Genomic DNA, 14,933 nt, shown 5'->3' on the forward strand with positions numbered 1-14,933 from the left:
AAGGCAGTGATAGACAAGACAATGTTTGCTTAAGATGAAGTATTTTAAAATGCCTATGCATTAAAATAAAGGGTACAAAGTAATGAAGAAATATACCACAAATTTGGTATTTACCCTGTAAGTACAGGGAACAAGTACCCCCCCGCCCCCCGACGAGTCGACGAGTAAACATTCATAAGGTAAGTAGTGTATGAAAATATATTTTATATTGAATTGCAGATTTTAAATATATACAGTATACAATAAGGGTTCATAATTTCACTGGTTGTAAACCTTTTATAAATTAAACACCCCATATAAAACCAAAGCACTGAATAAGAGTAATAATGTACTTACACAGGTGCATGTACATTTTCAGGTTGCCTTAGGTTGTCACCACCCTTGCATAATTCTTTATATGTACACTGTTAAAAATTGTCCCGTTAAAAAACAGTAAAATACTGGCAGCTGCAGTTGCCAGCAATGTACTGTTATTTTACAGTATGTTGCTGTAAAAATACATGGACTACATCGATATACACAATACTCAAGTGAACTCATTTTGCTCACTGAAAGCAACTGCCTCAAATTGGTCAGCTGCTGTATGAGTTTATGAAGTGTTGTGCTATATGTGATTAGAAGCATACTTACAATGATAACTTATTTTAGTTAATTAGAAATTTCAGTTTAACTCAAATGTCTTAAAGTTCACATGAGCACACATACATGTAAAGCTGGAATTAACACAGATTCTTACTGCATCAGCAACTAAACAGCCACTGTCTTTAAATAAAGAAACATGCAGAATAACATCAGCAGTTCATTGTTCATCTTTAATTCATACACTGGCTCTACTCTCCTCCACAACGGTGACACACAGAAGAAATTAGCTTCAGGTTTTACAGTAAAATACTGTTTTTTCCTTGATTTAACGATAAACTACTGGCAGCTGTGGTTGCCAGCAACCTACTGTGTTTTTACAGTCTACCTCCATAGTTTAAATTAACATTATATTACTGTTAAATATAAATCAAAGGCGGCAACACCAAGGCTCCAAAAATACAAATTTATTAAATTAAAAAGGCTGACACAGAGCATGTAACGTTTCGAGCCGCCGGCTCTTCATCAGACAATGTTTATCACAATCAGGTGCTTCTTTTTATACACTTCCGGATCACATAATCTCCTCTCGCATATATGCCAACATATACATACATGCATGTGTATGTAGGGGTTTGGTTAAAAGGTTTTTTGGCTATATTTTGTTGTATAGTCTGGTTTATCAGGGTATATATATATATATATATATATATATATTCCTTATTTATTTATTTTTCTTTATTATAATTTGTGATGTAATGTTATAGTTTATTGATGTATTTATATATATTTTTTGTAATTTGATTATAATATCAGCTATAGACTATATGTGAATGTGTATACGTATTCATGTGTATGTATATGTATATATGAACGATTGTATATGTATACATATGCATGTATGTATATGTTGGCATATATGCGAGAGGAGATCATGTGATCTGGAAGTGTATAAAAAAAAGCACCTGATTGTGATAAACATTGTCTGATGAAGAGCCGGCGGCTCGAAACGTTACACGCTCTGTGTCAGCCTTTTTAATTTAATAAATTTGTATTTTTGGAGCCTTGGTGTTGCCGTCTTTGATTTACATTTAATTTGCACTTTCTGCGGTTTTGGCTGAGCACCCAATTAAGAGAGATGTGCGTGCTTTTGTACAGTTTTAACATTATATTACTGTTAAAATACATTTTTACACTGTTTTTAACTTTCACACCTTTAAACCCCAGAGCATATGCTTCAGTTTTATTTAAGTGTCCACACTACTGAGTGTTCAAGAAACATGTAGCAAAGTTGAAGTAAATTAATTAATTAAATGACTAATTAAATGGTAATTGAGGATTAGCGATGAACAAATGAAGAAATACTGAAGGGGAAAAAAATAAGAAAAAAACTTTAGTCACAGCTTTGTAATGAAATAACCTGAAGGTCAACAAATGATTAAATCATTTAAATTATCAGTAGATGAATAAACAACTCTACAAACATCATCACCAGCTACACTTATTACTGAAACGTTTATTTTTGTATAACATCTACTACAGTTCTTCTTGAGAGAAAGGTTAACATTTTACGTCACCATCATGGAGAACGGAGTTTGCTTTAGTTGGGCTCTTAGTCCTGACATTTTTATCAATAATATATATTGACTGCTGCAATAGTTAAGAACTTTGTTTAAAAAGCTCTTTTGATGTAGCAAGCCAGCTAAAAACCTTTATAAAATCTGGTGATGTTCATGTTGCTATTAAAAAGGCAGAATCTGTTCTAATTTAATATAATTTAATTAACTGCTACTATTTAAGGTTTAATCTATTGTTTCATATAATATGCCTAAATATGGCATCGAATTCAGGAAGTTTTTAAGAGTATCTTGGACAAAAACACTGCTCTTTGGTGTAAGTTGCACTCAATCTGACATCAATAATCAGCGTATGAACCTCAATGGTGACAAGTAACAAATTTAACAGTTTGACTCACAAACAGGCTGAAAGTCTAAACAAACAAAAGCAGAAAAAGACGCAAATAAAGAAAACTGTGAGAACATTATACTACATTTATTCATGCTGCAATGCATGCTGGGATATTTGTACTGTGCCAGACCCAGAATGCATTGCAGCATGAAACATTTGAATTGTTACCATTGTTGAGGTACAAGGTCGGATTCATGAGGTCTGAGTGTGTCTTTGTCTTAAGTGAAATGTTTTTGTATGTTATTTCTTAACTGTAAAGCAGGGGTCACCAATCTCAGTCCTGGAGGGCTGGTTTCTCTGCAGGGTTTAGCTCCAACTTGCCTCAACACACCTACCTGGATGTTTCAAATATATATCTAGTAAGATCTTGATTAGCTTGTTCAGGTGTGTTTGATTAGGGTTGGAGCTAATATCTGCTGGACACCGCCCCTCCAAGAACAAGTTTGGTGACCACTGGTGGAAAGTAATACGTAGGTATATTTTCTGTTTCCACTTATTAATTAAATTAATATCTTCAACTAAGCATAAAAACTATTGCATGAGGCCCTTTATCTAGACCTTTACCAAAACATTTATCAGAACAAATTTCAAACCAGTTGATTTATCTCTCTTATTGACTTGTCAACTTTATTGCTAATATAAAAGTGTTTTGTAAACTCTGTATTACAGCAGTTGGAGAGTCTAAAATAATGAGTTCAAGGGTGTAGAGCCCAACTAATCCAGCCCCTTACTCCATTTCGTTGACACAAAAAATAATAATAAGTGTGTCTGCTGTTTGTAGAGTTGTTTAATGATCCTCTGTTGGGACTGAAGGTTTTTTATTTTACTTGATTTGATTTAACGCTGTAACTGAAGTCACTGTTTGTGTTTCATGTTTCTCTTTCCTTCAATGTTTGTGATTATTAACAGCAGGTGTTCATCAGTGTCTGAATTCACTTATTAGTTTTCATTAACTCTGTCAGGTGAACTATATTAGTGAACTAGAGTATGGAATAGTGAACAAAGGCACAAAGTGTGATTTCAAACACAGACTTCTAGAATGCACTTTTTTTGCACATTTTTAATAGAATATTACTGTTTTAGTGAACAAAATTTTTTTTACAATAAAATTTGACAGTTTTTTAACAACAATTTTTTACATTGTATACAATACTTGAAGAAAAGTACATTGTAAACATAATATACGTTTTTTGCATGTTAAATATATTATTGTTCCCCTCATATTACGTAAACATTATGGTTTGTTCCTTTTCAATTTAAAGAAAAGTACACCATTATTTTGTTGTACTTACACGGTACTTTTCATGTTGAATATCTGGTTGTTACCCCCTTTTTACCCAAGCATTACAGTTTGTTTCCTTATACCTACGAAAACGTTTTTTATACCTACACTGTACGTACAGAAAAGTACACCGTTATTTCATTGTACTTATGCTGTAATTTTCGTGTTGAATATCTGGTTGTTACCCCCTTATTACCCAAGCATTATAGTTTGTTTCCTTATATCTACAAATACGTTCATTATACTTTTACAATACGTACAGAAAAGTACACTGTTATTTCACTGTACTTACGTGGTACTTTGCTTGTTGTAAAAGAAAGCGTTATCAAAGTTTCTGTAGATGAATCCATTAACACTAACATGGCAAAATGTGCTTTTTATTTCTGAGTTAAATTAACATTATAAAGTACCAGGGCTGTTGAAAAAAATCATTTTACAGACAAATACTTGCCCAACTAATAATTAGTGTTTTTGCAAATAAAAATGAATTGTTTTGGATTTATAAAATATTTTTGTTTAACTTGTTTATGCAGTGCACAGGAAAAGTGATCAAGCTTGACACTGTTTACTATTCTCTTTAAATTTTCTAAGAGAAATATATTAGTATGTGCTTTAATTCATATGTGTTAGCCTATGTGAATCAGTTATATCTTATGTTCAAGCTGTAATTTGCGCATGTAAAACTGAACGTCTTAAAGCAGATTGTTTTTTTTATTATTGACAGTTATAAATTCTAATTTAAATGAATGAATAAGTAATATTTTTCGGTTAAGTCTCATTGTTCTTGTTTAACAAAGGTTAGTGAGGTCATTTTGCAGCACATCACAGAGACAAAAGATGCCAATGGCACACTCTTATGAACATGTGAATGGACATGTTATAGTTAGGTGCTTAAAGTCTGTTAAAAACTGTAAACTGCTGATACATTTTCAATGTACTTGAGCTTTTCAGACTTTACCTTACTAATTGCTTCACAAACAGCTGAAATGGTTTATTTTTATTGGCTATCATCATCATCATCAAACGTTTTCCACAATGTTAGGTTAACAGTGTTTAGTAACTTACAAATATCTGATCCAAAAGGTTTCTTATTTTAAAGAAATATGACTGATTGTGACTTAATCTGCTTTCCTATTGGTTTCATGAACTGGTTTGTGCATTGTGTCACAACGTGATTGAAACATTTACTGTTATTGGCTTTCGTCTGACTCAAAGTAAATCAAAAGCATCTGTATTCATCCTGTAATGTCTAGGTTTTGAATAGAATTTTTGGGCTTATGCTAATTGGGTATAATATATTTCAGGCTTTTTCTAAATAGTCATAATTAATTTTTAAAATGATTCTAGTGAAGATAAGCAGTTTTATAAAATTTTGTATGTTTGTTTGACAGTCCACAACAAGATCCTTAAACAAGATCAAACAAGCTTGGCACAGAAGAGGTCAGTATGTGTAAGTCATGGCTGAAATGTTGCATGTGCTTAGCCATCGTACAAATCTATGTCTAAGATTCATAAGGCTGTGACTGCATCAATCTCTAAATAAATCTTGTGCAACCTTCAGGGTGCTAATTATTTACACTATAGGTATTATAGCCAGTAATTATCTTTGATAGTATTCCAGGATTTGAACTTTTCTGCGGGGGAAGTTAACAACAATGTGATGTTTTTTTTATAGACGCATATGAGGAAGCTCCACTCAAACATCCACAAGCAACTGTAATGTCTGATTTGCAGACAGATGAGGAAGATGATCTCCCGTCATACACCTAAAGAAAGAACAGGTTTGTTTGCAATTATTTTAAACATACTGTCAACATTATTTCATTAATCTATTACAACCTGGGAGTTTTGCCCTGCACTATACTAAAATTATGTTTTGTTTTGTAAATGTATCTGATCATGGTACATATGGCACAACTATAGAAAAATTATTTTAACAAAGAGGCTGGAGAAAAAGCACATATGAAGATTTCAGAAATCGATGCAGACCACCATCAAGATGCACAGATACTGTACATTCCAGTATGCCTATGAACATTTACAGTCCTTGTTCCAGTGCAGTTGGAGATCAAGATAGAACTTGTTGCAACTCGTCATGTGTTTTTAGGAATGCAAGACATCGCTTAACTTGTAAAGGTTTAATGCAGCTTGAAAGTAAAGCTCAACTAGAGAATATCGGCAGTATCTAACCCACTGTAGTATTTACATATACATACATCATACAAGTTGTATGAGAATAAGCTACTGGTTAATTTATACTAAGTCCTTATTTTTCTTTTTTAGCACGACTGACTGAAGTTTTAAAATCATGCGACATCAAAAAGGAGCAGCTGGGCCTGATTCTCAAAAACCAGCAAAACCAAAACAAACATGATGAAATTTCAGATGTAAACACTAGGGATGTATCGGTATCAGAATTTCACGGTACGATAATACCTCGGTATGAATGGCACGGTACAGTATTTATTGAATAATTTACAGGAAAAACAAAACTAATGAAAAGACTTTAAAAAGTGCCAAAAGTGTTTATTTACCTTAGCACTGAACATATCAATGACATACAAATTAGCCATCTATCTGTAAGTTTCGAAACAGGAACTTCAATTTTTCAATTTTAATAACAAAAAACTATTAAAACATATAATAAAATAAAGTTTCAATTTAGTATTGTTGAAAACTCATCACATTCAACATTTAATCACTCAGATGGAGATGTTTTTTTTAAGGAAAATTATCATATAACTATAATCTAGTCCCCTGCAACAGAAAAAAAACCCTCTCATTTGGGACTGAGGTTTCTGGGACAGAGAGATATAATTTAGCCATGGTTGACAGCAATGAGTAACGTTGTGCATTGTCTTTCCACCACTTGAGAGGACAAGCCATGAGTGAGATAGAGGTCTCTTTGCGGTACAAGTCAATGTCTGCATCAATCTAACAAGTGTACTTTGTTTTGCAGTTCCCATGACTGTTTTTAGTCATAGTCGTATCATTGGGTGACATTTTTCACCACAGTCTGGCAGTGCCTGCATATTGTTTTTTTCTTTGTCTGTTACCTTTTCTTCTTTTTCGTATCTTTTTAGAAAGAAACCGAAAGGCTTCCACACATCCGATTTAAAACCCACTTTAGGTTCGATCATTTCCAGCTCTTCCCCCCCAACCCCCCCCCCCCCCCCCCCTCCCCCCCACTAGCAACACACTCCATTTCCCCATTACAGAATCTGTAGTGACAACAGACCGCAAAGAATGATGGGAATTGTAGTTCCCGCTACCTCCTGTTCGATTCATTCGCCTAAGCAAACTTTTCTCATAAATATAGTTTTATTGAGTCATGCGCCTACGGTAAAATTGAAAAAAATTACTATTGCGGTATGACGGTATTTTTAATATTGTTACATCCCTAGTAAACACATTTGACCATCCTTTGTTCAATTTCATTTCAAATTAACTAAAGGAGCAGCCCGAACAAATTAAGAAATTGGTAAGTTCAAGCTTTCGCTTATTTCAAAGTGTTTTAAGTTTTTTTTTTACTTTTTTTTTTTTTGCACCGTAGGTAGCCTACTTTTTAATCATTGGCGTGCACTTCCCACTGTATTAGTCAGTAAGTTGGTTTTAAATATACATTCCAATACAATTAGGGGCTGTTCCATCTGTGTATTTCTTTGAATCATTAACGTAATATAGTAAAAATTATAAATATAAAATTGCACAAGACATATATAAAGATAGCTATATATATAATCATCTCACTCATGTCTTGCGGTTTGTGCAATTTTTTCAGCTCAAGTTTATTTAAAAATTAAGTTTAAGTCTTTATACGTACAGTATGAGCCAAATGCCAGTGAACCGCACCCCCGCGGAGCAGCCAGTATTTCTGGTTGTGTCAACCCAACATCGGCCGGACAGCATTTCCAATCATATGCCGACGTTGTGGCGACATTGCCAACACTCATCGCGTGACATCGGGCCGATGGAAATTGTATGTGTGCTGTCTGGTAATGGCCAAAAATAACAATTTTAACTATGCAAACTCTGATTTAGCTGGACACCTATTCCTCCATATATCACACCAATTAGATGCAAACTAGATGTATGATTTGCAATGTAAGGAAAACATACATGTAAGAAAAACAGTCTATGTTGTGGTGTATGCAGTCCAAAAACTGAGTGCTGCAGTCTCTCAAAACTTAAAAGTTTGGTTAACAGTATAATAACTACCATTCATTCCTTTTCTTGTCAGCTTAGTCCCTTTATTAATCTGGGGTCGCCACAGCGGAATGAACTTATCCAGCACGTTTTTTACGCAGCGGATGCCCTTCCAGCCGCAACCCATCTCTGGAAAACATCAGAGGTAAAGTGAGGGATCAATGTTTCAGCAGCAATAAAAACACCAGCCATTTTGAACCATGGACATTTTATTGTGTTTCTCCTCAGAGGGTCAGTCTGGTGGCTGAGCCCGTCTCTTACAGGAATGAGAAGTGTTTTTGACTAACATCTCTCTCACACATCTACCCACAGCACATACACACCTTAGTAATCTATCACAAACCGGTTAATGTGATGCATATATGAACACCCTGGGTGACAATTACACATGGTTATGGTGATCCACTCACATCAACATCTAATGTGTGTGTGTTTTTAAAGTTACAGTTAGTGTGGCATGGACATCACGATTAGTTTGGCATGGCATCAGGGGAACTAGGAGAGCAGGCAGGAACCTGTGCGCTCTGGACTCTCTGTCTTTCTCGTTCTCTCTCCAGGCAGATCAGCAAGCACTAGTGACAATCACAATTACAACTGCAAAACAGCCACAGGTTACAGGCAAGATCAGTCAGAGGAAGACTCTGGTCAGATGTGTGGCGTTTCTGTTTACCTACACTGTTTCACTGGTAGAATTTGATCTCGGCGTCCACACAGTCGAAGAACAGATCCCCAAGCTCCTGGCCCTGAACCTCGCCTCTCAGCATGGCCTCGATCTCCTCCAGACACTGGGACTCAAGGTACCTCATAGTGTCCTGTAGAGAGACTCCAGCATCCTGACAGACAGCAATAAATCATTTATAATTTTAATCAGCAGCTCTGTAGGTCAGGTGGGGGTACTTTTAGCTTAGCTTAGCATAAATCATTGAATTGGATTAGACCATTAGCATCTAACTAAAAAAATATTCAATTTTTGATATTTTACCTATTTACCTGCTTGTTAGTTCGTTTCTGGGTTCAAGCCGCTACTCGTTTGAATTGCGGAAATATTTGTTTCTGATCACTTTTTAGTCATAACACACATTACAGTGAATTTGATATAAAATCAAGGTGTACACATCAGTCTCTGCACTCACTGCATCACAAATTTATCAAAACAATTTATCAAAAATGAGTCACTTTCTGGCCATCTGATATTAGGCATGAATATATATATATACAGCGATCGTGATTTTATGAAGTATTACATCACTTTGGAAATGTATATTATTACCATTTGATGAGTTTCCTCATACAATCGGAGAGCTAGACTCTTCTGTAGTTAAAATGTATGCAGCACAATATTACTTGCCATTATGTAGCTGGGGACCAGTTTTAGGTGCTGGATAATATAATTGAATCAAAGTTCCTCGATTATTATGTACTATGCCAGAATGAGAGTATAGTCCCTAGACATATAGGCCTAGAAAATAGCAACTTTTAATTTTACATTATGTGACTTCAGTAGCGTCAAGCTTTAAATAGAAAAATTATTGAAACTCTTTGGTCATTACTCAGCGAGATGCAAATGGTCTAATCCGATTTAATAATTTATGCTAAGCTAAGCTAAAAGTGCCAACACCAGACCTGGAGATCTGTTGAATGGATTCATAAATGTTAAAACTCAACTGTGTAAACGTTTGCAAAATAAGCCTATTTTACAATAAATAAAGCATCAAGTGAATCTCCACAGTTCACTGAAGAATGAACATTAGATAGTTGTTTATTCACTCTCAGACCATCCAGGTAATGTTTAGCTGAAACCATGGTCCTTAGGGATTATATAAATGTAAATATTTTTATATTTAACAGACCGTATATTCTGCCCCCTACCCCTAAACACAACCCTCACAACTGCAAAATAAACATTGTGCCGTTTTATATATTCAAAATATTTTATTCTGTATGATTTCTGAGCCATTTCTTCCTGAGACCAAAATCCACACAACGTCAAAATTTACTGGTATTACTATACTTGTGGGGACACGTGCAAACACACACTAACACAAGCACACAAACATGCAAACACCGCACTAAACTGAATGCTCAGTAAAAGTTAGGTGTTAGTTTACCCAAGAATGAACATTGGATAATCATTTATTAACTCTCAGATCATCCTGTGTGATATTTTTTCTTTCTTCAGTAGAGCATTAACGGTTTTCAGCTGAAGTCATAGTTCTTAGTGACTTATAAAATGCAAGTCAGTGACTGTTGGTACTTTGAGGGTAGAAAAAGAAGATATACAGCCAAAATAAAATGAATACTCATGGCTCCTGATGGTTCTTCAGATCTTGTGAAGCAAATTTATTATTAGCAGATTTTTTTTATCTTTAATCTAAAGGCTCTGAAAATTTTAGCACAGGAGCAGGTATAAAACTAGCACATGAACTGGTGCTGTTTGTTTTGCTCAGATTGCAAAGACTAGAAAAATGAAACACATTTTACAAGTCATCTAGAGTTAAACAGTTGAGGTTTAGCATTTTTGAATCCATTCAGCCGATCTCTGGGTCCGGCAGGAACGCTTAGCTTAACATAAATCAATAAATCAGATTAAATAAATAAAAATCATAAAGTGTTACGATAACTTTTCTTATTAAAAGTGGTCTCTTCTGTAGTTATGTACTAAGACTAACAGAAAATGAAAGTTGCTATTTTCTAGGTCAATTTGTCAGGGACATTTACTTTATTATTCCCCTTCGGGTGGGGAACTCCAATGCTATTGGTGGATTTGATCTTAGAAAATCCACGAATGGGAGGATTCGGTTCAGAAGCCACTTGTCTGAAAGAGTATGAAACAGGCCAATGAATTGGCAGCGTAAGCTTGCGCACGTGTGCTTCATTGCCAATTATCTCCGCATATAAGCACAGGTGGAGCAAGCATTCGCTATACTTTTCGCTTCAGAGACTTTCTGATCGATGATGGTTCCTCTTGCTGACTACAGCGATATTTGAGCGAACGAGTGTCTCCCGGTCCAGAGTGGGTATACGCGGCGAGAGACGGTCGAGCTGGGATTCTCCCTTGCCTGGCGTTCTTTTCAGCACTTTTCCGTTTCCCCAGATGTGACAGCACGAACCCTGCCAGTTGCTCTGTGTGCTTCGCCAATGGCGCACGAGCGCTGGGGGGGTCGGTCTTCTTTCCCCCAACCCTCGTGCCCCCTCTCCGGAGTTAGGGTGTGGAGCCAGAGCGAATCGCTCTTCCGCAGGACCCTCGCGCTTCCTGGATCAGCACACCCACTCCGCACTGCCCCACCGCTGGTACGTCCGCGAATGTAGCGATGAGTCCCTTAGCGAGGGCTCTGCCCTTTGCGGTGGCTCATACGCACAATTAGACTCAGTTATGCGATCCAGTTCGCGAAATGGCCCCCCAAGTTCACGGGTGTGTATTTCACCAGGGTCAGCCCCCTGTCCGCCCCTGTCTTGCAAGAGGAGATTGCTGCCCTCCTGGCGAAGAGTGCAATTGAGTCGTTCCCTCCAGCTGAGATGGAGAGCGGGTTTTACAGCCCGTACTTCATCGTACCCAAAAAGAGCGGTGGGTCACGCCCAATCCTAGATCTGCGCATTTTGAACCGCTGTCTGCACAGGCTGCCGTTCAGAATACTCACGCAGAGGCGCATTCTCCAATGCGTTCGTCCTTTGGATTGGTTTGCAGCCATAGACTTGAAGGACGCGTACTTCCTTGTCTCCATTCTCCCACGCCACCGTCGGTTTCTGCGGTTTGCGTTCGAAGGTCGAGCGTGGCAATACAAGGTCCTCCCCTTCGGGCTCTCTCTGTCTCTGCGGGTCTTCACCACACTTGCGGAGGGTGCCTTAGCGCCCCTTCGGCTCGCGGGCATCCGTATACTCAATTATCTCGACGACTGGCTGATTTTAGCCCACTCGTGGGAGCAATTGATTATGCACAGAGACAAGGTACTCCGGCACCTCCACCTGTTGGGGCTTCAGGTCAACCGAGAAAAGAGCAAACTCGCCCCTGTGCAGAGGATCTCTTTTCTCGGAATGGAGCAGGACTCGGTCACCATGATAGCGCGCCTTTCTGGAAAGCGTGCTCGCCTGTTGCTGAACTGTCTGAGAGAGCTCCACAGCAAAGTAGTAGTCCCACAGAAATATTTTCAGAGGCTTCTGGGGCATATGGTATCCGCAGACGCCATCACGCCGCTCAGATTACTCCATATAAGACCACTCCAGCACTAGCTTCGCGATCGAGTCCCTAGACGCGCATGGCACGCGGGCACCCACCGAGTCTGTCACTGCGCTGTGTCGCCGCGCCCTCAACCCTTGGAACGACCCCTCGTTCTTACAGGCCGGTGTGCCTCTAGGACAGGCGCCCAGTCATGTTGTTGTTTCAACAGATGCTTCCAACACAGGCTGGGGGGCCGCGTGTTGCGGGCATGCAGCTGCGGGCCTGTGGAAGGGTGCCCAGTTGCATTGGCATATCAATTGCCTAGAGCTGTTGGCAGTGTTCCTCGCTCTCCACCGTTTTTTTCCGGTGCTGGAGCAGCAACACGTGCTGGTCAGGACGGACAGTATCAACCGTATGGGGGGTATGTCTCAGCTCGCCCGCCGTCTGCTCCTCTGGAGTCACTCGCGGCTGAAATCGCTGCGCGCCATTCATGTTCCAGACAAGCTCAACCGTGCAGCCGATGTGCTCTCACGGCAGCAGATAGGCTTCGGAGAATGGAGACTCCACCCAGAGTCTGTTCAGCTGATATGGGCGCAATTCGGGGAGGCCCAGATCGATCTGTTTGCTTCCCCCGAGAACGCTCATTACAAGTTGTTCTTTTTCCCTGACCGAGGGCTCTCTCACCACAGATGCACTGGCCCACAGCTGGCCTCGGGGCATGCGCAAGTATGCGTTCCCCCCAGTGAGCCTGCTTGCGCAGTTACTGTGCAAGGTCAGGGAGGACGAGGAACAGGTTCTGCTAGTTGCGCCCCTCTGGCCCAACCGGACCTGGATATCAGAGCTTTCCCTCCTCGCGACGGCCCTCCTCTGGCAGATCCCTTTGAGAGAGGACCTACTCTCTCAGGGACAAGGCACCATCTGGCACCCTCGCCCCGATCTTTGGAACCTCCACGTGTGGTCCTTAGACGCGAGGAAGACTTAGGTAACCTACTGACTGCGGTGGTTAATGCCATCACCCAGGCTGGAGCCCCCTCCACGAGGCGCGCCCCGATCTTTGGAACCTCCACGTGTGATCCTTAGACGCGAGGAAGACTTAGGTAACCTACCGACTGCGGTGGTTAATGCCATCACCCAGGCTGGAGCCCCCTCCACGAGGCGCGCCTACGCCCTGAAGTGGAGTCTATTCACTGAATGGTGCGTCTCTCGCAGAGAAGACCCCCGAAACTGCCAGATGTCAATGTTGTGCTCTCTTTCCTTCAAGAGAAGCTGGAGAGCAGGCTGTCGCCCTCCACTCTGAAGGTTTACGTGGCTGCCATCTACACTTATCATGAAGTGGTAGCTGGCAGCACCGTGGGAAAGCATAACCTCATCATCCGGTCCTCAGAGGTGCTAGGTGAATTAATCCACCCCGCCCCCCTTTCATGCCCTCTTGGAATCTCGTCCTCGTTCTCACGAGCTTGCGTACAGATCCCTTTGAGCCACTCGAATCAGTATCTTTAAGATTTCTGTCCCTGAAGACAGCTCTGCTGGTCGCGTTGGCCTCCATCAAGAGGGTCGGGGACCTGGAGGCATTTTCGGTCAGTGACTCGTGCCTGGAATTTGGGCTGGATTACTCTCACGTTATCCTGAGACCCCGGCCGGGTTATGTACCCAAGGTTCCTACCACACCCTCAGAGATCAGGTAGTGAGCCTGTAAGCGCTGCCCCCGGAGGAGGCAGACCCAGCCTTTTCTTTGCTTTGTCCAGTTCGCGCAATGCGTATCTATCTGGACCGCACTCAGAGTTTTAGATCATCTGAGCAGCTCTTCGTCTGTTATGGCGGTCGGCAGCAGGGAAGTGCCGTATCGAAACAAAGATTATCCCACTGGGTTGTGGATGCCATTTCACTCAGTTATCAGAGCCGAGGTGAGCCGTGTCCCCCAAGAGTGCGTGCGCACTCCACTCGGAGCATCGCATCCTCTTGGGCGCGTGCACGCGGCGCCTCTCTAACAGACATCTGTAGAGCTGTAGGCTGTGCGACACCCAACACATTTGCAAGGTTTTACAATCTGCGAGTGGAGCCGGTTTCCTCAAGGGTATTAGGTAACCCTTGGTGATTGAGGAAACAACTCGGTAAAGGTGTTGAAACATGCTTGCTGCGCCATTCTCCCTAACACAGAGATACGTGCGGCTTTTTATCTGTCAGTAAAGTTCCCCGTCAGGTGAGCCCTGCAGATTCCTCCGAGGCCCCCAGCACTGACTCAGTGGAGGAGTCACTTGCTGGCCCACTACGTTGTAGGTCTGGCCACTGGTTAGCCCGCGTTTTGGGTATAGGTGCCCGCTATGCGTGATCCCCACTAGGTAATCCCATATGCTTATCCTGCCACGGTTCATTCCCCCCTCTCGGGTGGACCCGTGTCTTCCCTCTCCGCTAACCACCTTTTATTATGTGTACTCCGCTCCTTAGGGCTAGTCCATATGTACTTGCCATCAATCTCCCCACTGGGTAGCAGATGGTCTCCGCAGCATCCTCCCTATCAGGACTGCACGCTTCCCAACGTACTGTCGTATTATTCCTAGAATTATCTAGACCAGTGGTTCTCAAACTTTTTTCACCAAGTACCACCTTAGAAAAAAATCGTCTCTCCAAGTACCACCTTACGATGCTATTTTTTAACCAGTATTAAAAAATAGCGTCGTAAGCCTAATTAAGCAGCTACAGGTGTGCACAGTTTTAAAACGATGCAGATTACTTCCTATTAGT

At 40.3% G+C, this 14,933-nt stretch overlaps 1 protein-coding gene and 1 long non-coding RNA gene across 5 annotated transcripts in view; one reads left to right on the forward strand and one right to left on the reverse strand.

Moving 5' to 3' along the window:
• The window catches only part of LOC141379267 (uncharacterized), a 55,581-nt gene that overhangs the window by 21,350 nt on the left and 19,298 nt on the right, over positions 1–14,933 (forward strand). Inside the window, exons 5-7 of the long non-coding RNA XR_015518247.1 lie at positions 5,221–5,269; positions 5,505–5,610; positions 8,070–8,180. This is a non-coding gene — a long non-coding RNA (uncharacterized LOC141379267). The remainder of the gene's footprint in view (positions 1–5,220; positions 5,270–5,504; positions 5,611–8,069; positions 8,181–14,933) is intronic.
• The window catches only part of scrn2 (secernin 2), a 45,500-nt gene continuing 38,793 nt past the window's right edge, over positions 8,227–14,933 (reverse strand). For 2 of the 4 annotated variants that reach the window (XM_087297194.1, XM_087297196.1), the window contains exons 8-9: positions 8,710–8,868; positions 8,227–8,629 (exon numbers count right to left, since the gene is read on the reverse strand). In XM_087297194.1, the coding sequence (XP_087153320.1) occupies positions 8,716–8,868 (153 nt within the window). In that variant the 3' untranslated portion in view covers positions 8,227–8,629; positions 8,710–8,715. Of the gene's footprint in view, positions 8,869–14,933 lie in introns of all 4 variants that reach the window. The other 2 variants (XM_087297195.1, NM_001030116.1) reach the window with 2 other exon arrangements.

Source organism: Danio rerio, chromosome 20, assembly GCF_052040795.2.
Source record: "Danio rerio strain M-AB ecotype USA chromosome 20, GRCz13ab, whole genome shotgun sequence".
Lineage (NCBI taxonomy): Eukaryota > Metazoa > Chordata > Actinopteri > Cypriniformes > Danionidae > Danio > Danio rerio.